Source organism: Rhinopithecus bieti, unplaced genomic scaffold, assembly GCF_001698545.2.
Source record: "Rhinopithecus bieti isolate Rb0 unplaced genomic scaffold, ASM169854v2 scaffold_28016, whole genome shotgun sequence".
NCBI classification, from domain to species: Eukaryota; Metazoa; Chordata; class Mammalia; order Primates; family Cercopithecidae; genus Rhinopithecus; species Rhinopithecus bieti.
The window spans coordinates 2811865-2837142 of NW_016813202.1; the positions used below are offsets into that span (position 1 = coordinate 2811865).

The 25278-nt window shown below is 40.1% G+C and overlaps 1 protein-coding gene and 1 long non-coding RNA gene across 6 annotated transcripts in view; one reads left to right on the plus strand and one right to left on the minus strand.

The window, feature by feature from the left end:
• Positions 1-25278, plus strand: part of RGS7 (regulator of G protein signaling 7) — a 583411-nt gene that overhangs the window by 524639 nt on the left and 33494 nt on the right. For all 5 annotated transcript variants that reach the window (XM_017847811.1, XM_017847810.1, XM_017847812.1 and 2 more), the window contains exons 9-13: positions 7826-7900; positions 18674-18772; positions 20300-20361; positions 21336-21446; positions 23005-23130. In XM_017847811.1, coding sequence (XP_017703300.1) covers positions 7826-7900; positions 18674-18772; positions 20300-20361; positions 21336-21446; positions 23005-23130 — 473 coding nt within the window. The remainder of the gene's footprint in view (positions 1-7825; positions 7901-18673; positions 18773-20299; positions 20362-21335; positions 21447-23004; positions 23131-25278) is intronic.
• Positions 5915-10554, minus strand: LOC108512541 (uncharacterized). The gene is made up of 3 exons (XR_001880626.1): positions 10354-10554; positions 10116-10233; positions 5915-6150 (listed from the first exon to the last, which is right to left on the minus strand). It is a non-coding gene; the product is annotated as an uncharacterized LOC108512541 (long non-coding RNA).

A 25278-nucleotide genomic window follows, 5' to 3' on the forward strand; every position in this document is an offset into this window, starting at 1 on the left:
CCATGGTCTGTGATTTCTACTCAACCTGACCACTTTCCACAGCTTCAGGCTGACTTCAGACAATTCCATTTCCTTCTGCCTCTCGGACATGTGGAGTTCATTCATAGCATACATTGAAGCACGATATCATACCCAAGAATCTGTAGCTAGCAAATGAGACCTAGTAGCAATTAAATGAGTAAATGCTATAGAAAAGAGTGAATGGAAGAAATTTGGAGCAATTTCCTCAAACAACTTTCTTCAGTTTGTGTGTAGGAAGCAGATGGGTCAGGAGGAGGCTGGAAGAATCAGAGCCTGAATCAACTGACAACTGCCTAAGAAAGTGAAGAAAAGCTTGAACTGGATCTTTAAAAAAAGAATCCTGGCTAGGCACAGTGGTTCGCACCTGTAACACCAGAGCTTTGGGAGGCTGAAATGGGAGGACTGCTTGAGGTCAGGAGTTTGAGACCAGCCTGGGCAACATAGCAAGACCCTGTCTCTACTAAAAATTAAAAATAAAATATTAGCCAGACATGGTGACACTCACCTGTAGTCCCAGCTACTCAGGAGGCTGAGACAAGAGGATTGCTTGAGCCCTGGAAGTGGGGGCTATAGTGAGCTGTGATTGCACCATTGCATTCCAGCCTGGGCCAAAAAAAAAAAAAGAAAAAAATCCTGAGATTGAACACTTTAAAATCTATAGTTACTTCATGTAAGTGTATACTTTAAAATCTATAATTACTTCATGTAAGAATAAGGGATCATTTTTATTGGGGTACTATGGGTCATACATGCAATCTTTAAAACTTGTACTGTATTACAAAGGGGCGACTCTTTTTCATTAATTTACTTCTATTTGAATTAATAATTATATATACAGATGCTCTTTGACCTACAATGCGGTCATGTCCCAATAAAGACATTGTAAGCCAAAAATATTATAAGTCAAAAAATGCATTTAATACTCTAATAAACTCACAGTAAGGGTGAAAGTGTTTAAGTTGAGCCATAGTAAGTCAGGGACCATCTAAATACAGTAGTTCCCCCTTATCTATGGTTGCAGTCTGCGGTTTCAGTTATCCATAGTCAACTGCAGTCCAAAAATATTAAATGGAAAATTCAAGAAACAATGCATAAGTTTGCAATTTCGTGCCATTCTGAGCAGCATGATGAAATCTCATCTATCCCATTTCTGCCCCAGCTGGAACATGAGTCACTCCTTTGTCCAGCAGATCCACACTGTCTATGGTACCCACATGTTAGGCACTTAGTAGCCTTCTAGGTTATCAGATCGACTGCCCTGGTATTGCCATCACCTTTACTTTACTTCAGAATGACCCCAAAGCCATCATCATCACATGTTTTGGCATATTTTATTATTTTATTCTTATTCTTGTTTTCTATTTTATTATTAGTTATTGTTGTTAATTTCTTTTTTTTTTTTTTTTTTTTTTTTTTTTTTTTTTTTTTTTTTTTTTTTTTTTTTTTTTTTTTTTTTTTTTTTTTTTTTTTTTTTTTGAGACGGAGTCTTGCTCTCTCGCCCAGGCTGGAGTGCAGTGGCCGGATCTCAGCTCACTGCAAGCTCCACCTCCTGGGTTCACGCCATTCTCCTGCCTCAGCCTCCGGAGTAGCTGGGACTACAGGCGCCCGCCATGTTGTTAATTTCTTACTGTTCCTAATTTATAAGTTAAACTTTATGATAAGCATGTATATATATAAGAAAAACAGTATATATAGGTTTTGGTACTATCTGTGGTTTCAGGCATCTCTTTTGTGGGGGTGGGCAGTAGTAAAACATATCCCCCAAGGATAAGGGGGGACTATTCATATTTCAAAGCTGAATTTTCTTTTTTTGAGACGGAGTCTGGCTCTGTCGCCCAGGCTGGAGTGCAGTGGCCGGATCTCAGCTCACTGCAAGCTCCGCCTCCCGGGTTTACGCCATTCTCCTGCCTCAGCCTCCCAGGTAGCTGGGACTACAGGCGCCGCCACCTCGCCCGGCTAGTTTTTTGTACTTTTAGTAGAGACGGGGTTTCACCGTGTTAGCCAGGATGGTCTCGACCTCCTGACCTCGTGATCCGCCCGCCTCGGCCTCCCAAAGTGCTGGGATTACAGGCTTGAGCCACCGCGCCCGGCCTCAAACCTGAATTTTCCCAGAATCATGATTTTTTAAAAACTTTCTAAGGTGTACTTGATGTCTTGCTATCAGCTCTGTTTGACGGTGCATTTCTAATCCTCCACTCACCTGTCATTTAGGACACTGTTCTCCCAGGTACACATCAGCTGCCGTGATGGAACTTAAAGACAGCTGTTCTGTATTCCTCTCTCTCACTGTCGCTCTTCGCCACAAGTTTTGCCAACTTGTCCTGAACACACGTATGCCTTCTGCTATAACTAACAAAATGTACTCTCGCATGAACGGAACTAAATGGCATTTAGATGCTTTTACTTAAAATATCAATAATGAAACCAAAAACTCCAGCTTCTCTTTTGCATCTCATGAGGACACTCACGTAAACGTTATGACAGTAATATTTCTCAATGATATGCTCCATTTACTCCCTCAGGAATGGGTTCTACAGTGTTAAATCCTACTTTATAATAAACAACATTATAATAATGTTATAACCCAGCTTAGTTCGGTTGAAAAGAAATTCATCTTTGAATCACTAGAAATAACACAATTCTCTTCCAGGCTAATGTAAATAGCATTTCATTATTCCTTACATCCTACAATACCATGTGCTTAATACTGTATCCAGCAAATAGTATATATTTGAACATTTTAATGCAATGTCTACTTGGTAACGATAATGTTATTTATATCTTATTGGGAAGATAGATATGTTTAGCTCTGCAGAAACCAATTTTACGAATTTCATGAAGGTCTGGTGCCAGCTAGTGGTACGTATTATATATGCATCAAAAAGATAATTGATTTTTTTTTAAGTAACCAAAGACAACATGGTCTCATCGAGATTGAAAAATTGCTTAAAAACAACGTTTAAAGGAATATTGTTTGCCGTGTTGAGGAGAACCAACGGACTGTGCATAAGAATGGATGTCTGTCCTGGCCGGGCACGTGACTCATGCCTGTAATCCCAGCACTTTGGGAGACTAAGACGGGTGGATCACCTGAGGTCAGGAGTTCGAGACCAGCCTGGCCAACATGGCAAAACCTTGTCTCTACTAAAAATACAAAAAATTAGCTGGGCGTGGTGGCACCCGCCTGTAATCCCAGCTACTTGGGAGGCTGAGACAAGAGAATCACTTGAACCCAGGAGGCAGAGGTTGCAGTGAGCTGAGATTGTGCTGTTGCACTCCAGCCTGGGCACAAGAGTGAAACTCCGTCTCAGGAAAAAAAAAAAAAATGGATGTCTGGAATGTTCTGTTGTCCTATAATGCTCTGTGTCAACTTCCACTTAGTCATTATGCTCCCATATTCTGATTATTCATGTGTCTGTCGTTCTTATTGTATCAGGAAGTTACTGGGATATGGCTCATGCCTTCGTTTCTGTAATTCACCATGTGTCACAAGATCTGACAATTAGATGCAGAAAGAAATATTTATTGAATACATAAGAGAATTCAAGAGAAATTATTGCCATATTTCACTTACCACAGTGCCTGACTTCTGAAAGCAGTTATTCGGGGTTCTCAGCACTGAGTCATGACCGTAATTATTCAGAAGTATGCCAGACAACTTTGGGCCTCTAAGCTTTTTTAATCTTCAAGAATTTCCTAGTTGACTTAGATATCATAGATCTGTTGAACCATTAGCTGTCCCATGAGGCCTCCTTAGAAATTACAAGGCCTCTGAGACAAGCATCCCAGATCCAGCTTACTATTTTAACCATTTAGTCATTAGTAACAAATTTTGAACTGGCAGATTTTATTTTCCTGGGATGGGAGCCGGGTTATAAAACATATCTTACAGTTCAGTCTCTAATAACATTTACTTTTAAAATCAATGCTTTCTTATTAATTTGCTGATTAGTGGTGTTAATAATTGGCTCCAGTGGGAATGTCAGATGTAAGCTAATGGTTCATTAATCAAATTTAAAAGGCCATCATCTTTTAAACATGAGGATGAAACTTCTAATTTCTTTCAGGACTGACAGTCAGATATGCTCCTCTGGGGAGGGGATCTTTCCACTTTATGCCTTCAATGGTTGACACAATTTCCAGGGCCATTTGTTAATTATTCCCCCTGGTGTGAAGTAAAATTGATTTGGAAGGAGTTTTACGGAAGGAGTTTTAGAGTTCAGATTAGTTCAGCTTCCTCAGATGTATAAAGAAAATACAATTTCCGTATTTTCTATAATTGACATAGTTTTCTCAGAAACCTATTTGAAGGATAGGTTTCAATGCATGTGCTCTGCATGCCACCATATCGAAAGAGTTGGTTTAGATGACTCGGTCATTTGTGGATAAATGATCACACTTTCAGTTTTCTCAGCCTTTCTCTGCTGCTATCCAATACTGGTTTTGAAAGAAAGTTTGGGGTCCAGAGGCTTTGTTTTTACAATCTTGTGCAGTGGGGCCTGAGGGCCAAGCACCTGCAGAACATCTTCCAGATCCTTGTCGATTTCTGCTATAGGCAGGTTGGTGTGGGCTGCTCCCAGGACAGCTGCAACAGGTACCATCTCATCACCTGGAACTCAATGCTGAAGTCTGTGTTTCAGATATCTGCTTCCAGCATAAAATCCCTGCACACTGTGGCCTTTGTCCCAACCTCAGGCTCCCATCCACCCACCATTCTTAGATCTGCTGTGCCTTTTACTACTGTGGCATGCAAGAAATTCCAGATGCATTGACTGCCACACGAGAGGGTTGGGAAGCACTGCCTTAAGCTCATCTTTCTTGCTACCACCCATATGATATAAAATTCATGTTGACTCTGATCACATGTGGAGCTTCTTCTATGGGCATGGGACTAACTACTTCACAGGCTACCTCATACTTGTCTGGGATTTTTTATTCCTCCCTGTTAACTCTCCTTCTTCGAGTTTCTTCCATAGAGGAGAAAAATGAGGCACCTGCTGAGCTCAGTATCTTACCTTTATCTTTCTTTGCCTCCAGGTCATGAAGAAACATGCTTTCCTTTTCCTGGATATTATATCCTAATTTTTCCCATCCCTTCACATATAGAAAAAAAATCTCCATGACGTATCTTATCATACTTGGCTCTTTAAAAAAAAGAGAGAGAGAGCAAGAGAGAGAGAGAGAGAGAAAATCTCACCCTATCACTCAGGCTGGAGTGTGGTAGCTCAGTCACAGCTCACTGCAGCCTCAGACTCCTCAAAGCAAGTGATCCTCCCACCTCAGTCTCTCAGACTGCTGAGATTACAGGCATAAGCCACTGCACCTGGCACTGTGCCTGGCTCCTGATATGTTGATAGGAGTTTAAAGAATTTTACTGCCTTCCTTTCCGTTATGGTTCAGGCTTAGGGATGGAAGGTTACAAAGAAATAGAAATTGAATCGAAAATGAAAACTCGATCCTTTAGTGTTTTAAAAACCTTGTCTTTGTTACACCTACATCAATGGTTGTAAACTCTGGCTGCATATTAAAATCCCAGGGATCTTTTGAAAAAGCAAATGCCTAGACCAACCATAAAAAAAATCAAACCAAAATATCAGATACTCAGCAACCAGATGCTGGGGTAGTTTAGTGCATTGCTCGGTGTCACTTAGGAAATTAGTCCCACCCAGCTGGGTGCCCTTCCTCCCTCCTGCATTGCCAAGCCGACCACTGTGCTGAACCAGTGATTTCTATTCCTAAATAGATATGCAAACCAAACTCATAATTTGTTTAATGTTTGTAGTACAGTGTGTGTGTGTGTGTATGTGTAGTATATACATATTCTACAAAAAAAGAAAAGAAAAAAATGTTTTCCTCATTTACTTCCTTATCCATTATAATATTATGGTGGAGTTTTGGCCCAACAGCTATGCTAGCAGGAGATGGTTCTTTAAGGAAAGTGTCCTCTGTCCTCATTACACAATGAGCTGATTCCTGTTACTGTAGTGAACAGCTGACTCTGCCAATCACATCAGCTCTGCCTTTTTGCCCTTCCTTCCCAACCCCATCCCAACTCCACAGAAGACTTCCGCATTCTCAGTTTCTCTGGAGTCACTTCTAAGGACATCTAATGGTTTAATTTCTTGAAATCTGTGGGAAGAAACAGAGAAATTGAGCAGAGGCATGCAACTTGATGGTTTGTTTGTTTGTTTGTTTGTTTGTTTGTTTTGAGATGGAGTTTCGCTCTTGTCGCACAGGCTGGAGTGCAGTGGCGCAATCTCAGCTCACCACAACCTCCGTCTCCTGAGTTCAAGTGATTATCCTGCCTCGGCCTCCAGAGAAGCTGGGACTACAGGCGCCTGCCACCACGTCCAGCTAATTTTTGTATTTTCAGTAGAGATGGGGTTCACCATGTTGGCCAGGCTGGTTTTGAACTCCTGACCTCATGATCCATCCACCTCGGCCTCCCAAAGTGCAGGGATTACAGGCATGAGCCACCGCGCCTGGCTGATGTTTTTTACTAATACCAGACATCCTTAAATCCTGCACCAAAAGTAAAGGCAACACAGTCCATGCAGCCATTAACTTCTCATCACTTCTAAACAATGTGTGATGTCTAAGCCCTTTCTACATTTAAGCTACCATGTATTTTTGAATCTCCTGTCTTCTTTGTTTCCTGATTCATATTCTCTCCCTTCCCCTCTTCTTCCCCCCTCCTTCCCTCCTCTCCTCCAAATATACAAGAAGCTTGCAGCTATTTGTTTCTGTAAAACAGAACAATAAATCCAACAAGATGAATCTCCTGAGGTTGTCAGGAAACTAACAGCAGGCTGCCGATACTTCTCCAACCCCTCTGTTTTAAAGGGGTTCACTTGCCCTTAAGGAAAAGGAAGGTCAGGAATTTATCAGAAGAAGCATGGCATCTTATTTGCCAGTCTCTTTCTCCATCTTTCACATGTTAACCATTGTATATTCTGTCTATGGCAAACAAAGATTCCTAGTTGCTGAGTTTCACAATCCCTGTTAAGACAGTTCATTCTGGGAGTCGAGCTGGCTCAACTAAATGCCATTTGAGCTTTCCAACTTGGGAAAAGCAAGCCACCCATCTAATAACACCTTTTTTTTTTTTGCAATGAGTTTCGCTCTTGTCGCCCAGGCTGGAGTGCAATGGTGCGATCTCAGTTCACTGCAACCTCCACCTCCCATGTTCAAGTGATTCTCCTGCCTCAGCCTCCCAAGTATCTGGGATTACAGGTGCCTGCCACCACGCCCGGCTAATTTTTTATATTTTTAGTAGAGAGAGGGTTTCATCACGTTGGCCAGGCTGGTCTCGAACTCTTTACCTCAGGCAATCCACCCACCTCAGCTTCCCAAAGTGCTGGGATTACAGGCATGAGGCACTGCCCCGGCCCAGCCTCACTTTTTATAAAGAGAGAACTCTGCAAGAGGCTGTCTGCAGATAACCAGCAAGGGGGATCGGCCCGTTTGTCCAGGAGCGCCCTCACTCTTTCTGTCGGGTTTTTGTGGCTATAAATATTGACACCACTTTCACATGTGCAGCCCAAGTATTTCTTTTTCCTGTTTCTCTGGGAGTTATTTGAGGATGGCATCTGAAGGCCTTTAAGTGTGAAGAGTTAAGAAGTATCATGTCTTTTATGACTGGCCACTGCTGATGGGACTGGCTGTGGCCATCCAGAAAACACTTCCCTTGATTTGTGTCATTGTGGTGTTTGCTTGGGCTCTGGAGAGCAAGTCATTCATGATTGTCCTGGTCAGAAATTTCATACCCAAAGATTCATTTGTCTCTCCGTTTTTCCATTTCCAGCCTGGCTGTGTAAATACAACTGAAGTGGACATTAAGAAATCATCCAGAATGAGAAACCCCCACAAAACACGGAAGGTAAAACTGACATTTGTTGTGCTGATCTTGGTGATGGATTGCATTGTTTACAGGATGTCAGCCATGAACACTGTCTTCCCATGTCATGGACTATCTTCCTCACTCTTCCCAGCCTTCCACAGCCCTCCCTTCCTCAAGAATAGCCCCATCCTGATGCTCAAGCACACCAGGGTCCCAAGACAGAGCGGTGGTACTGACTGACTGACAGGAGAGGAACAGGAAGCAGAGGACCCCTCTCCTCTCCCAGAGAAGTGTGTGGCCTTCAGAGCCCAGGAAAGGAGGAAAAGAAGATGGAGGTTTTCTAACGATGATTTCTAAGGAAATCTAAGGATGATTTCCTTAGAAATCATCGTTAGAAAACCTGATACTGATGAGAGAAGGGCATTTTAAAACCCGAGGAAAGGGGGACATCTAGAAGATATTTAATTACAGAAAGAGTGCAGGGACCCCCTCTTAACACTAGAATTTTGTGACACAACCATAAGACAGTGGCTGTATTTCAGTGGTCGTTATCTGAGAGAATATCGGTGTGCAGGGTGCAGGGGAAGCTATTCCGAGTTCAGTGACATTTTAAATAACCCTTTGAAAATGCATAGCGATAGTCTCTACATATTTTTTAAAACAACACGTACAACTAGAAGGGATTTTTATTCATTCCATAAAACATGCTTGATGTACACAAGAATTTCTGGCCTGTAGCAGTCACTTTGAGAACACAGCCTATTGATTGGTCCTGCTGGATTAATACATCCCACAAAGTTCAAGGTCTTCTTTTCTGCGACTATTTCCTTAGTATTTCCTTAGCCATAGTGTTTTCCAGAGTCTGTGTCCCTGCAGTAAGCACCCAATATTTTTTTCTAGTCTTATTTTATGTTGCCTTTTTCTCCCATCCCTAGAAACATATGTTCAAAGGCCCCAGTATGGTCCAAGTACCTTTTCTTTCTTTTAAGGCAGTTTACCTTGATGTTAGGATAAACAAGCCGAAGCAAAGCACCACAAAACCAATTCAGATGTGGTGCTCAAATGTATCTGCCTCTAGGAACTCTCCGAGGGAGAGGCGAAATCAGACCAAAGCAAGCCTGTCTGGTCTGTCTCTCTTGTGGCTGGCCCTACTTAATTGCTTTCATCTTCTGCTCACAGCACATCCTGAGGGCACCAAGAACTATTTTTGCAGAACAAGATTCAAAACTGCTATCAGCTCTCCAAAAAGTACATTAAGCCACCTCTCTCCACTTTCTGAATCGTGAAATTACTCTTCGAAATACTTTATTGGGTGTCCTATTTCCCCCAACAGACACTAACCCAGACATGCTGTGATTCAGAAGAGAAAGCACATGAATTGACAAGATAGCACTTAGACACAATAAAGGCATCATTTATACTCTCTCTTCGGCACCATCTTCAGTATTGGTCATCTTTCTCGTGTTTCACATGGCACCCTTCTTTTTGAACATTTGAGAAGCATTAGTTTACAATGTTGTTCTTCACATACCATCAGCCCTCATTCAATGATGAAAAGCCCATGAGGCATTGCAAGGTGAAATATTGTAAAAAAACAGAATCATTGAGATCTAGCTGTCTTTGTCTCGATAACATCTAATTTCTTGTGAATCAATAATGATAGAATGACAGGGCCTCACTCCAGAGCTGTCTGGCGCTAACATTTGCCAGGAGAAAACAAAAGTCCTGAAAAATATGACAGCAATTAACAGGTATGCCCTTATTTTCCACAGTTGGAGAAAACTGATTTTTCTTACCTTTTGATAAATATAGTTTCTCACAGTCAGAAGTGTTCAGTTTGCTAGAATCTTCACAGATGATAATGTTATTTTACATGGAAGGTTATACGACTCCAAGCCACATACTAATATGTTTTTTTAGAAGTATCACCACTGATATGTCATATGATATGAAGTATACAACTATGATATGCTCATAGTTGTTTAGGAATTGTAATGATCCACTGAATTAGCAAAATTAAGGAGTCTCTGCTCTATGCCAGCCATGTCCTGGGCTTTAGGTACTCCACAGTAAATGGGACAGTCAGGGCCTTGCTCCCCCTAATTCATGGTCTCATAAGGGTGCAGGTATTGAGCAAGGAGACAAATGTCTGTACATGGATATAAGTATATGATTTCGTTAAGCTTTATGTAGTCTGCTGGGGCCGCCTTAAAATACCGCAAACGAGGTGGTTTAAAGAGTAGGAATTTGTTACCTCATAGTTATGGAAACTAGAAGTTCAAGATCAGGGTGGTGGCAAGTTCAGTTCCTGTGGAGTGTCTCTTCCTGGCTTGGGGATGGCTGCCTTATTCTCATATCCTCAGTGGCTTTTCCTGTGCGCGCATAGAGACAGAGAGAAAAACAAAACACAACAACCAACTCTGGGTCTCTTCCTCTTCTTAAGAGGACACCAGTTCTATTGCATTAGTTCCCACCCTAGAACCCCACCTAACCTTCATTTCCTCTCACAGGCCCGATCTCCACATACAGCTGTGTTGGGGGATAGGGCTGCAACGTAAGAATTTGGGGGAGGAGACACAACTCCGCCCGTGGCATATGACAAAGGGAATTTAAGTGATTTGTGCTTGTGATTGCCACTGCATTTTATCAGTGAATACCTTGACAGCAATCAGCAAGCTGTTTCACCATCCTCTGAGGGGTCCACAGCTCTGTCTGCAGAGCTGGCGACACTGTGAGATCACAAACCACAGAGGCCAGCCAGTCACCCCTGGAAACCACCCTTCCCTTCCGCCGTAATTGGGCTGTCTCGGTAGCGCCTCCTCCCAGCTGTGTGGTCGGCCTCAGTCTTTATACTGCGGCTGCTCAGGAAGTGGAACCTATGGAACATGCTTAATCTTCGAAAGCAGATAATGCTCATAGCAAGGAGAGCTGCTGTTCATTTCTTTGGGAGCGAGCTATAACAATTTTCCTGTGATTATGTACCATAACAAGAGTAAAGGACCCAGTAAATCCCTAAACTAACAGTCTAGCATAGGTGCCTGAAGAATATCAGAGTCATTCCACATTTCATTTGGGAATGTTGTATCTAATTGTTGAATTTTTGACATGTTTATCAAATATAAGAAGCGAGGGCTTTGCTGTATGGATGATTTGAGCTGTTAAGAATCTACCATTAGTCCATTTTCAAGTCTTTCTTTTTAATTAGAATATACTTTACTACAATATAAGGAAATAGGTAAAAATGTGTTGTCTCAAGGATCTATGAAAGAATGATAATGTAGCATAGCCAGAAAGAAATCAGCCTAATCTAGGTAAGTTTGAAGGGGAACCGTCCGCCTGATGTTCTTGAGTCTGATACTAAATTTTGACTCTAATAGATTCTGTATTAGCCAGAGTTCTCCAGAGAAACCGAACCAGAAACAGAGAGTGGGGGGCGGGAGAGGGGGAGAAAGACAGAGACTTATATTAAGGCATTGGCTCACAGGATTATTGAGGCTTGGCGAGTTCAAACTCTGATGTGGGAGGCCAACAGGCTGGAGACCTAGGGAAGAGTGGCAGTTCAAATCCAAAGACACAGCTCTTGAGTCGCCGGGAAGCTTTTGCTGGGTTGCTGGCATCAGGGACCTACCTCGGCGTGTTGTCTTGTCGCCAGGCCCCTGGTGCACCCCAGCGGCAGGCAGAGCTCACGGCCATGCCTTTACCCCACCTGCTGCTGGTCCAAGGTCCGGGCACCGCGTCGATGGCGGCTCCGCAAAACATTCGACCCGGCTGCAGCCCTTGTCCTGAGCGGACTGAACTATAACATGAGACATCTGCGCCGCTTCTGCCGGGCCCAAGTGGTGTGGGGCTTCGGCCGTGGCTCCAGGCAGCTGGGCATCCCCGCAGCTAATTTTCCTGAACAAGTTTAGTAGCTAATCTTCCAGTTGATGTATCCATCGTCATTTTTTATGGTTGGGCCAGGGTTGGAAGTGGAGATGGCCTTTAGGTGGTGGTGAGCATAGGATGGACCCCTACCACAAGAATATGAAGAAGTCCATGGAAAGGCTTATCCTGCATACCTTCAAAGAGGACTTCTATGGGGAACTCCCCAATGCGGCCATTGTTCCCTACCTCAGACCAGAAAAGAACTTTCTTTAGAGTCACTTATTTCAGCAATTCCCGGCGACATTGAGGAGGCTAAGAAACGACTAGATTTACCAGAACATTTGAAACTCAAGATAATTTCTTCCAGGTTTCTAAAAGCAAAATAATGAATAGCCCCTGATGAAAAAAGAAAAAAAACGTATTATTTATTCATTCACTGTTTTCTAGTATTTCAGTGTTTATTACTATGCACCCTCATCTTGGTTATATTTTAAAACTCAAACGTTTTCCTACAGCTGCGAATTAAACAGTACAATGTAGTTACCATATCATGCTTCAGCTGTTAAATTAAGGCCATCATGTCATAGCACTAAAAGATTCATTTAAAATCAATATTTAAAAAATATATATTGATTAAAATGTACCACTAGAAAGGTATTACATGTCTTACAATGGAAGTGAAATGTATATAAGTACAGGTAAAAAGACAAATCACTAGTTTGAGATGAAAACTAAAATTTTCATGGTAAAATACCAACATGTATGTACTTGTAAAGTTTGTACTTCTAAACAGAGAAGGCTTATAAAAGTAAATGCATTAAATAGAAGTTCAATAGTTTATCATAAACCTACACGGAATACACCTAGACTTTGTATTTTTGACATTTTGTGTATTAATATATTATTAGAAACATGAAGATGTTCGTGAATTTTTTAAGTCATTTTCTTTGAAGTCACATCATTGTACCATCTTTATTTTTGTACAGAGCTGCTTCAATTCTGTCATCTAGACCTCCCCTGCCTGTTTTTCTGTTTGTTTAATACAGTAAAATAAGTGTTTTCAAATCTGTACATCTTTTGTGGGATAACGCTTCTTTTTTAAGAGTAAATATCCTTCTTCTTCAAAACAACAAGCAACAACAAAAAAGGCAGTCTGGAGGCAGAATCCCTTCTTGCTCAGGGGGGGCCAGTCTTTGTTCTATTAAGGCCTTCAGTTGATTGGGTGAGGCCCACCCACATTATGGAGGGCAGCCTGCTTTACTCAAAGTCCATCGTCCCTTCTGTAGGACAATAGCTAGAGGGCTTTACTCAAAGTCCATTGATTTAAATGTTAATCCCGTCCAATAAACACCGTCACAGAAATATCCAGAGTAATGTCTGTCCACATATCTGAGTACTATGGGCCAGCCAGGTTGACACAAAATTCATCACCACAGGCTGTACCCTTCTGTAGGACAATAGCTAGGGGGGGTCCTAGGACACAAAGCCTGAGGGAAGTGGTAAGAGCATCTGCATGTGTGTGACTGAATCCACACTTTGGGCTCCCTCCTGTAACTTTAGCACCTATATTTGAAAATCACAGTAAGCTATTTCCTATCCTGTTCTCCTTTTCCTCTGTCACCTTCATTTGAACACCATGGCACTAAATATGACAGTTAACAGCATCAGCGAAAAGCTAATGCACACATCCTGGAAGAACAACAGCAAATGTGTAATTAGCTGTCTGGTTTTCCCGCTATTAATAATCCGGTGGTTGTAGCTGTTTCTGCATAAAATATGGATGTGTCCTCAACTCCATATACAACATGTGTACATTTACATCTTAATGTGTTACTGAACAGAATAAACTACTCATATCTTAGAGCAACACAAAAGTGTGTCGAGTAAAGGGTATAGTAAAGGTGCAAGCAATAGAAATTGCTTCAATGAGAATGAATAAAGAGGGGACTTTACTTTTTTTTTGAAATGGAGTCTCTCTCTCTGTCTTGCCCAGGCTGGAGTGTAGTGGCGGAATCTCGGCTCACTGCAGCCTCTGCCTCTCAGGTTCAAGTGATTCTCCTGTCTCAGCCTCCCAAGTAGCTGGGACTACAGGCATGTGCCACCACGCCCTGCTCATTTGGTATTTTTAGTAGAGATGGAGTTTCACCATGTTGGCTAGACTGGTCTCGAACTCCTGACCTCAGGGGATCCACTCGCCTCAGCCTCCCTAAATGCTGGGATTACAGGCATGAGCCACCACACCAGGCCAAGAGGGGACTTTTCTGATTCATGGTCTGAAACCTTGTGGCAGGCAGAGGTCAAGCTGGCCCAGGGGTGTGAGTGGACCCAGCTCTCTCACGCTCTCTCTCTCTGGTTGCCTTCTCTCTGCTTCTTTCTCTGTACTGGCTTTCTCCATATTGTGTCAGATATGGTCACAGTCTGTTCTCCAGTTCAGCTGAGCAACCTTGAAAGAAAGAGAACTATTACCACGCCAGCCAGTCAGAAAAGTCCCAGTGATTACATTTCACATGGAAACACGGAAAGTCGTCTTGGACTTTGTGGTTTCTGTTTGACAGTCTCTGACTTGGTTCTTGGTCTGTTTGAGTTGCTGTTTGACAACATATCTTAGACTGGGTAATTTATAAACAACAGAAATGTGTTGCTCACAATTCTGGAGTCTGAGAAGTCCAAGAACATGGCACCAGCAGATTTCGTATCTTTCACGAGCTCACTCTGTGCTTCAAAGATGGTGCCTTCTCACTGTGTCCTCACATTGTGGAATATGCAGATAAGCTCCCTCAGGCCTCTTTATAAAGGCACTAATCCCATTCACAAGGGCTTCACCCTCATACCTCGTCACCTCCCAAAGTCCCTACCTTTTAATACCATCACATTAGGGGTTGAGGATTTCAACATATGAATTTTGGAGAGACACAAACATTCAGACCATAGCAAACCCCACCCCAACCTTAAAAAAAAAGGGATAATTTTCTAGTTCTCTTCTAAAATGTCAAAGGAAATCACCTATGAACAGATTTATGTAGGAAGCCAAATCTATTTTATTAATGAATAAATAGATGGCACTGTATATGAAAAAGTGCTTGTCTTAGCACCATAGGGAATAAAAGAACATGTTAATCAAGCCACAGTATTGCAAATAAATGCTTTTGCTATTGAAACTGAAAATGGATCTCAATTAGTTAATTTGGTTTTCCCTCTGCTGCAAATATTAAGACATTAAGAGATTTTATTTCTCTTCCTCTCTAACCCTACCTGTTTCTAGCTCTATGCCACCCCACCCTGTATCACAATTTGAATACATTTTTTTCTGAAACATGCAAAGCCTTTTACATTGCAAATAATTTTCATAACTTGCCTGCCAAAATAGGATTAATCTCTTTGCCTCCTTTGTCCATAAAATAATCCCCATATATAGAATTATATTCTTCTCGGCTGTTTTCATTGTAGCCAACAATCAAAGTTAAAAGCTATCACTATCCCCAGGAAATGAACAGTGCTCAGATTGGTGAAAGCGAGACCTCCTGATGTTGAATTTTATGTAAGACAAGAAATGGAAACTCTGCAGTAACTTCAGAGCCAGTAGCCAGGTGCCTGGAAGATGTTTGAAGCAACACTTCCCAATGGTTTGGGTCATGGTCTCTGTTTTTTTTTTTTTTTTTTTTTTTTTTGAGACGGAGTCTTGCTCTGTCACCAGACTGGAATGCAGTGGTGCGATCTTGGCTCACTGCAACCTCTGCCTCCCGGGTTCAAGTGATTCTCCTGCGTCAGCCTCCTGAGTAGCTGGGACTACACACACGTGCTACCATACCCGGCTAATTTTGTATTTTCAGTAGAGATGGAGTTTCACCATGTTGGCCAGGCTGGTGTCTATCTCCTGATCTTGTGATATGCCCGCCTCGGCCTCCCAAAGTACTGGGATTACAGGCGTGAGCCACTGCGCCCGGCCTCTTATGGCACCTCTACGGAGTTTGCAGGAAATGCATAAATGTTGAAATCATTATAGAAATGTAGAGATAAAAGATAACTTATGGGTCATTTTACTTTCATGGTACCACAAATTGCTGTGTTTTTCTAGCAGTCTTTTATTTTTTTATCTTAGCCCAAAACTTACTGTTTAAACCATTAGCTATTTTTTATAAGCACTGTTTACATGACCTGTAGATTATTACTTAAAACTTTAAATAATTAAACCAAGTTAAAAAAGAATGGAAACTTCAAGTCTCAGAGTCTTTTATTTTCTTTTCAAAAAATAAGGTGATACAATTAAAAAAATAGCAGATACTGAAAGGTACAACTATTATATAATTGGTGATCTCTCTGTTGCCTAATTTTAATTGACAAATAATAATTGCACATATTTATGAGGTAATATTCAATAAACATATATACCATGGAATGAACAAATCAGAGTAATCAACATATTCGTCACCGCAAATATTTATCCTTTTTGTGGCAAGAACAGTTAAAATCTCTCTTTTAGTTAGTTTGAAATATGTAATACCTTATTATTAACAATAGTCACCTTGCTGTCCAGTAGAACACTAGGGCTTATTCCTCCTAGCTAACTGACTTTGTACCCATTGACCGAGATCTTTCTTTTCCCACCCCCTATCCTAGCCTCTGGTAACTGTCACTCTACTCTCTACTTCAACTTTTTTATATTCCACACATAAGTGTAATTCTGTGGTAAATACCTATCTGCCTAGCTTATTTAACTAAACGTAATGTCCTCTAGCCTCATCCATGTTATTGCAAATGACAGAATTTCTCCTTCTATAAAGACTGAATAGTGTTCCATTATGTATATACACCACGTAATTTTTTTAAAAAATCAACCTCTACTGTTATTTCAGAATTCAGAAGGTTGTTTTATTTAATCATGTTCAAATATGGCTAGTATCAGCTTGGACCATTTCCATTCCTTCAGTGTAAATTAAATCACTTTATATCCCAGACCCTATGCTTGTTATTCTTTTTTTGTTTCATAATACTTATCGCATTTTTAGTCATATGTTTATTTGTGTAATTGCCTGTGTAACTTCTTTCCCTTCCACTGGGTTGTGAGTTCCAGTGCAGAAAGAAGCACATCTATTTTGTTTATTTGTATTTCCCTAACGCTTAGTACTATATCCAGTATATAGTAAGTGTTCAATAAATGTTGAATGAATGAACGAGTGAAAAAATGAATGAAATAAAAGGGCTAGTTTAAGCCATTCAGCTCTGTCCTGTTCAGGGTAAATTCAAAGCATATGAGCAAATCCTTCTGTTGAAATGGATGGCCATTTGCTGCCTCTTGTTTGGCATTATGAAAAAAGAAAAAAGAAGTGGATGTCTTCAGTAATGGGAATTGGGTTCCCAAGGGTCTGGTGCTAGGGCAGGAGAAGGCCATTGAAGAGGCCTACTCAAGATAGTCTGGGAACAGATAATCCCAATGATTAAATCCAAGTTAAAATCTTGTAAAGAAAAGATGAGAGCACCAAAAACAGGATGGAGGCCAGGCACGGTGGCTCACGCCTGTAATCCCAGCACTTTGGCAGGCAAAGGCGGGTGGGTCACCTGAGGTCAGGAGTTCAAGACCAGCCTGGCCAACATGGTGAAACCTTGTCTCTACTAAAAGTACAAAAATTAGCCAGGTGTGGTGGCACATGCCTGTAATCTCAGCTACCACGGGTCTGAGGCAAGAGAATCACTTGAACCCAGGAGGAGGTTGCGGTGAGCCAAGATTATGCCACTGCACTCCAGCCTGGATGACAGAATGAGACTCTGTCTTAAAAAAAAAAAAAAAAAGGACGGAGCCGGGGGAGACACAAGGGCAAAACTACATCCAAAAGGTGCAGACACAGAGTCAAGAGGTAATGTTAAGTGGACGTAAGGTCCTAGTGAAAGCGGATCAGGAACAAAAATACATTGAATTTAGAGATATTGGCAAGCTTGGTGACTGGCCTGAAAATTGGCATCATTAGGCATCTGGAGCTAACCTCATCCAAAGTGTCTTTGCAAACCTTATCTGGTACTAATTTTGTGGAGTTCATGCAGTTTTATTATGCCCTCATTCTTCTTGCTCATGTCCAAAGACAAAGTGCTCAATAACACACATTAAATTCTTTATTTTAAAGGAATAGTATAATATTCAAGAAAAAATAATTTGGCTTCTTTCTTGAGTTGACACGTGAGATGTCTCACACTCAGTTACAGATAGTTTTTCGTCCCTTTAGTCACCAGATCTTTATTTATACTTACTAAGCAATGGGCCTTTCTCAAAAAAGAGTCTTCCTAAGTAGTAGGTCTGACCTTTTGACAAGTTAATAAAAAAAGTACAAGGGTATTGAGAATTCCAAAGATGCATGACGCCTCTGGGGTCACTGATATTTGCAAATGGCACCCAATGGCAAGGCCAGTATGGTGAAGTAAATAACCCACTGTTGACACGGAGAATAGGAGTACCCCGGTGTCTTCTATTGCACCATCAGAAATCAAATCAGCAATAGAATTCTTGACTTGTCCGTCTCCTCAGTGCCCCATTTAATTTCTATGTAAAATATCAAGTTATTTTTAAATCTTCTTTTGGGTTATTACATTTCTATTCTATTCTGCATCCACCTCTCTATTTTCTTAAATGAATGCTTATGAAACGTTAGTTAGTGTTGACATTCTCCAGCTTGGTATTCCGAGCCTACTCTCAAATTTTATCACATGCACCTTGTTCTCTACATATAATCAATTATTCTGTCAAAGTTAATAATCTAACTACTTTTTTTTTCAGAGCTGTGCTTCTATTTTATATGCATATGATATTTATCATAGCAGTGCCTTTTGAATTTTGATAAGAAGCTTAATCAAATAAGCTTTGAGAGATCTTATTGAATTTATGCTAGAGTTACTTTTTAGAAAGTCTGTGACTGTAAATGATATTTTGTCCTAAAATGTTTATTTTTTATTTTAATATAGTCTGTCTATGGTTTACAAAATGATATTAGAAGTCACAGTCCTACCCACACACCCACACCAGAAACTAAACCTCCAACAGAAGATGAGTTACAACAACAGGTGAGTCAACCTATGAGATGACCTGTTAAAGGTTTACAGAGTAACAGCTATGAAAACCAGAGAGTAAATGTAAATAGTGGGTATTTTTAAAGGTTATTTGTATGATTGCCTGTTTCATATGGAAGATTTGCAGTTAAAAGATAATAAAATTTTCTAATTTTAAGTATTATAATTACTTGAAAATGTATCAATATATGGTAATGATTTTCAAAACCCCTCACTCTTTATTTACGCAAATCCTTGTTCCTCTAACCAGTTGTGAAAATCACCTATGCTGATTTGTAGGTGACTCCATCATCAATAGTTACTTTGTACCCCAAAGCTCTGTTTTAAAGAGTAAGAGGACAAGAGGTTGAGAACATTGTCACACTTCCCATATCCAATGATAGGACATTTTCTTCACAAGAGTGCTTATTCTTCCTTTCTGCACTGGTGATTTCTCTCTACCTCTTGAAGTTTTTTCTTATCAACACTGATGTACAGTCATGGAGTCATGCTAATACTATCCAAGTAATATTATAATAATATCCAAGTAATAGTTCAAAGCAAACTCCAGTGTCTCAAGTCAAGTAATAGTTAAATTTCTTGATTGGTTCGGTCATGGGGCTTTATTCTCATTTTGACTCTTTTCCCTTAATATTTTATTATAATACGGTTTATCAAGAGTGTAATATATACTTTTCTAGTAGATTTATAATAATCAGGAAGGAAAAGTCATTCAGAGGGTTTTTAATTAAAGTTTTCTGTGTGTGATTATTCCATATGAGCATTTGTCATGAAGTACTGACAAAAATTATTCTCAAAACACATATCATTGATGCTTTCTTGGTATTAGGAGATAGGATTTATTTTGAAATTATAGTAATAAATAATTTTCTAAATTTGGAGGGAAGTATGATTCTGGATTTAGGTATTCACCATGAATGAATGTTTAAAATCTCTACAATTTTATTTTTTATTTTTTTGAAACAGAGTCTTGCTCTGTCACCCAGACTGTAGTGCAGTGGTGTGATCTCAGCTCACTGCAACCTCTGCTTCAAAGTCCCAAGTGATCCTCCTGCCTCAGCCCCCGGAGTAGCTGGGACTATAGTACCTGCACCACTACACCTGGCTAATTTTTGTATATATTTTTACAGACAGGGGCTCACTATGTTGGCCAGGCTGGTCTCAAATTCCTGGGCTCAAGTGATGTGCCCACCTCGACCTCCCAAAGTACTAGGATTACAGGCGTGAGCCACTGCACCCAGCAAAATCTCTACAATTTTAAAATAAAATTACATTTCATTAAAGTAGGCAGAATGGTCAAACTCATTGCTGTTCTAAAGTGATATCAATTGTGTTCACATTCCAACATTTCATTTTGTCAACTCTTTAGGAGCCCTCTGCTTTTATTTTTTTAACCAACTTTGAAATTGTACTGACATGGAATATACTCTTGTTCAGAATTGCCCAGTCGATTATGATTTAGAGTGGAAAATTGTGAAAATGTCATTACTTATGTAACTCCTTCTCTAATCCTCTTTTCAGATAAAATATTGGCAAATACAGTTAGATAGACATCGGTTAAAAATGTCAAAAGTCGCTGACAGGTGAGTATTTCAAAGTGTCTACATAAATTTTAAAATTTCTTATGACAATTAAATGTGTTTAAAAATGAAAGAGAGCTGTTGGGACAGAGAATTAGAATCCTATAAGTAATGTGATTTTGTTTTCCTTTTGCACGTAGAAAATTTTCAAAGAACTCCTTTGACGTAGTTTAAATGACAGAATGATAATAATTGTCTTAAATGCCTAGACGTCCAGTCCTTGTTCAACTAAGAATCAGAGATAGCGGATAATTCTGCAGAGTCTAGCCTTTTCACTTCCGCCGGAAGACATGAAACTTTCCGTTTATTGATTACCTTTTGGCAACTTGGAGCTTCTCTATAAACTTATTTAACAGTAACAATTGACACTGTTCCTGCCTGACTTCGGAATATGAATGAAACTCAAATTTTAGATATTTTCCCTTTCTTCATTTAAATCTGTTCTTAATGCCATTCATACTCTTCACTTTTGGGCATTGCCAAATCCTGCCTCTCCAACTTCTTTCCTTTCTCCCTTTTAAAATTTTGTATATACATTTAAAAAGCTTGTCAGTGGCTCCCATTTTACTTAATTCCTGTAAATACTTTTGACAGAATTTTCTTTTTAAGCCCTTCTTTAAGTTAGCTAAAATCTGTTCTGCTGTGGGTGGACTGATTAACCAAAGATCGGAACTGACTCTTAGCGGTGCCCTTCACGCACTGACCTCTTCCATAGTGCTTCATGTTAAACAAGGGATATTGATTTATATAGCTTAGGCATGAGGAGAGATGGAATCTTTAGCCACAGTTTTCTGCCAAAAAAGCACAATAAGTTTGTTGCATGAAAGTTATTGAAACATGAAGATTGCCATTGGATTTCATTCTTTAAGTGAGCAAGAATTCCTTGGTCCCGCATTTTTATATTGTTTTCCTTGCTTTGGACTGGCTGCAACCCCAGTCAGAAAACTAAAGAAGGTGGAAATGTTTTTTCTCCCTAGTCTACTAGGTTACACGGAACAGTATTTAGAATACGACCCGTTTCTCTTGCCACCTGATCCTTCTAACCCATGGCTGTCCGATGACACCACTTTCTGGGAGCTTGAAGCAAGGTAGGTGGCATTTTGTCTTTCTCGCAAATATGTTGCTGTATTTCAGGGTCTGAGTAAAATGGGAAGGAATTTATTGTTGGCTAATTGTGAATGTAATTTTGTTCTTTGTCTCCATTGGTTCATATCTAACATTCTTGTTTGAGATAATGGCTTTTGAACCTTAGACATTCACATTTGCATTAAGATTTGCATTGCTGGAAAGACCATCCCAAAATTAGAGGTGCAATTATTCAGAGTTAGGATCTTCAGTTCTTGAAATTTAGCTCATTGCTATTATCTTCCTGGAAAACCCACGTAGTCACAAAGGCTCATGTATTCAAGTAAAATGAATGCTAAAGCCATGCATACTTAAGCCCAACACAAGTATGTCTTTATAAATTGAATTTTAAAACAAAATGGTCTTACCATAAACACTGTGAGAGAAACTGGCAAGACACTTACTTCCTAAGAAAAGCAAAGCACCACTTAGGACTCCCTGGTTTCCTTCATGAGCTATATAGGGAAAGAATTACATCATCAGTCTTAACAGAGTCATAAAAAGATCATGGCATATCACTTTACAAAGAAAAGATTGGTACTCTGTCATATTTCTAGCAGTTCTCTAGATTGCATTTCTGGACTATCTCTTTCTTTTGCATCCAGCCATGAATCTTAAACACTGGACATGCCCAGAACTCTTCATCCACAAATTAAAGATTTTACAGATGAGAAAGCTGGAACCCCAAAATATTGTGACTCAGCTAGGATTAGGTCACAGATTTAATTGACACCAGAATCATAAGCTAGTATTGAGATCTTTTGGTTACCAATGCATTTTCCCCAGTTCAATATGCCTGCATGACACTGTGTGGCATAGTGGTTAAGAAATGTGTGCCTGGTGTGGTGGCTCACACCTGTAATCCCAGCACTTTGGGAGGCTGAGGTGGGTGGATCACCTGAGGTCAAGAGTTCGAGGCCAGCCTGGCCCAAGTGGTGAAACCCTATCTCTACTAAAAATACAAAAAGTAGCGGGTCATGGTGGCAGGCGCCTGTAATCCCAGCTGCTCGAGAGGCTGAGGCAGGAGATTCTCTTGAGCCCAGGAGGCGGAGGTTGCAGTGAGCTGAGATCGCACCGTTGTACTCCAGCCTGGTTGACAAGAGCGAAACTCTGTCTCAAAAAAAAGAAAGAAAAGAATTGTGGCATTGAGGTCAGAACATCTGGATCTTTGCGCCATATTACTTGCCTGACACTGGCAAGTGATAACTCTATGCCTCAATTTCCTCATCTGTAAATAATAAGATTAATAGTGCCTATCTCATAAAGTGGCTGGCAGAAACTAAAAGAGACCATTTTTGTAAAGTGCTTAGCACATAATGCTCAATAAATGTTAGACTTTGTTATTAATACTAATGTACATGATGATTTCATGCAGAGCCGTTAATCAGAGATATATTTTTTTGAAACAAAAGGTAAAGACGGGAACTTCAAGGCACACGTGATTGTAAAGGGGAATGTAATAACAAAAAAATTGGAATTCTAATGAAAGGAATGTGCTTGCCTTTGTTTTATCTTCTATAGCAAAGAACCGAGCCAGCAGAGGGTAAAACGATGGGGTTTCGGCATGGACGAGGCATTGAAAGACCCAGTTGGAAGAGAACAGTTCCTTAAATTTCTAGAGTCAGAATTCAGCTCGGAAAATTTAAGGTAAGACACATTGCTTGGATTTTAGAAGCTAGAGAAATACTATCTGTGATGTGTCTGACTATTTTGGAGGTAATAGATCCCCCACTAACATCATAATGATGTTATGAACCCACTGAATTTCTGCCACCTAATGAAGGGAAAAAAGATGGCAAGGCAAAGGCTGTCCCACGTATCAATTTCTTATAACTTATTTTTACGCCGTCTCTGTGCCTCCAGATGTTTTAACTATACAAATTTGGTGGCTTTGAAATGGACTCTGTAAAGAAATGCAGTACAGAGAGCAATGTTTGGCAAAGTGGAGATTGGCCAATAACATTTATGAAGTTCAATAAAAATATCATCTGTTTGTCAATGTTGACTATCTTTGCATATCACTTCTCAAGCAAGTTAGAGAAGAAGAGACTGGGTAGCTCTATCAAACTTAAAACCAAACTACTGGGCTGTCTCATTCTCTTTGCATGTTTAAATAAGAGCCACAGGGCATTTGAGAGCAGCACAGCATTGAGCTGTTCGTGAGACAGCAACACCCGTTCTGCCCATCTGTTGTAAACATCGTCTTTATATAGTTTTAAAATTTGCTAACATAAGGAGGATCTGAAAATTGCATTTTTAAATATAAGACATTAGAGTGGATTTTAATAGCTCTATTTAACATCTTTGAAGGGAGTGATAACTTTCCACTATATAAGACTGTTTTTTCATGAGCTTTTTCATTCATTATTCTTTTGAAACCTGATGCCCAATTTTACTTTTCCATGACTTACACAGTCCTGTAAAATTCATTTGCTGAAAGTTCTCTGCATTCATTTATTTTCATTGGAATGAAGTAGTGCCAGGCATGGTCACGTTCTTTTCAGGAGATTTAACAGGAATCCCAAACCATTCAGAAAGATGTAGGACGCTGACACATGTCACATGGATGAAGCAAGATGACCACAGGCAGCACCTGGAGGAGTGTAACTCGCTATGTGTGCCTAGCATGGATTGCTGGCATGCCGCTTCCTATTCTTCTTCCAGTTTATGGGAATCCTTCATGCTTGTGCTTTTGCAAGATCTTGCTGCTAAAGTTGCTAAAGTTCTGTGTTAAGCCTACTAATAACATTTTCTATATTGAGGTCACATTGTCAATGATTGAGTGCAAGAATTCATTAAAAGGCTAGGCGCCGGGCTCAGGCCTGTAATCCCACCACTTTGGGAGCCGAGGCAGGTGGATCTCTTGAGGCCAGGAATTTGAGACCAGCCTGGCCAACATGGCAAACTCCATCTCTACAAAAAATAAAAATTAAAATTAACTGGGCATGACGGCACATGCCTGTAGTGCCAGCTGCTGGGGAGGCTGAGGAATGAGAATCACTTAAACCCAGGAGGTGGAGGTTGCAGTGAGCCAAGTTTGCACCACTGCACTCCAGGCTGGGCAACAGAGCAAGACTCTGTCTAAAAAAGAAAAAAAAAAAGAATTCATTAAAAATAAAGCAGAGATAAAGGATACTTTAGGCATTTTAGTGGCTGGGGAGATGGATGTTCCTCTCATTCTGAAAGTTTTTGAAAACATGCTGGTATTCTTTGTATCATGATGAGTAAATAAACAAGTAATAAACCTTACCAGCCTTGCCTAGCCAAATAAAAACATCTCCTTCTCTAATTAAAATTACAGTCTATTGGTAGATACAGACAAGAAAACAAATCGCAGCACAAAATCCTGGGTGTTTAGTTGGAAGAAGCACAGAGGGATGCCTAGCCCAGAGTTAGAGATCAGCAAAGGGATACTAGGGGAAATTGCTTCTAGGCTAAGAGCTGGACAATGGGGAGGAGATAAACCATCAAAATAGGAAGAGAGAAGATGCTTTTGGAAAAAGAGCATGTGGATACGAGGTTTCAGGCATGAATTGAATTACTGCCAATTTCTTAGTTCAAGCTTTAATAATTTCTTATCTTAATCATCCTATGCCATACTAGACTCTAGGCTAAGTAATTATATTTAAGAAATATTAGATTATCTTATATATATGCACATATTATATATACATATATATATTTCTTGAGTATCTACTATATGCCTATCATAGTAAGTATAGATCAGTAGATACATGAAAGATGTAGATTAGATTAATTCTTTATATATATATATATATATATATATACATTGTT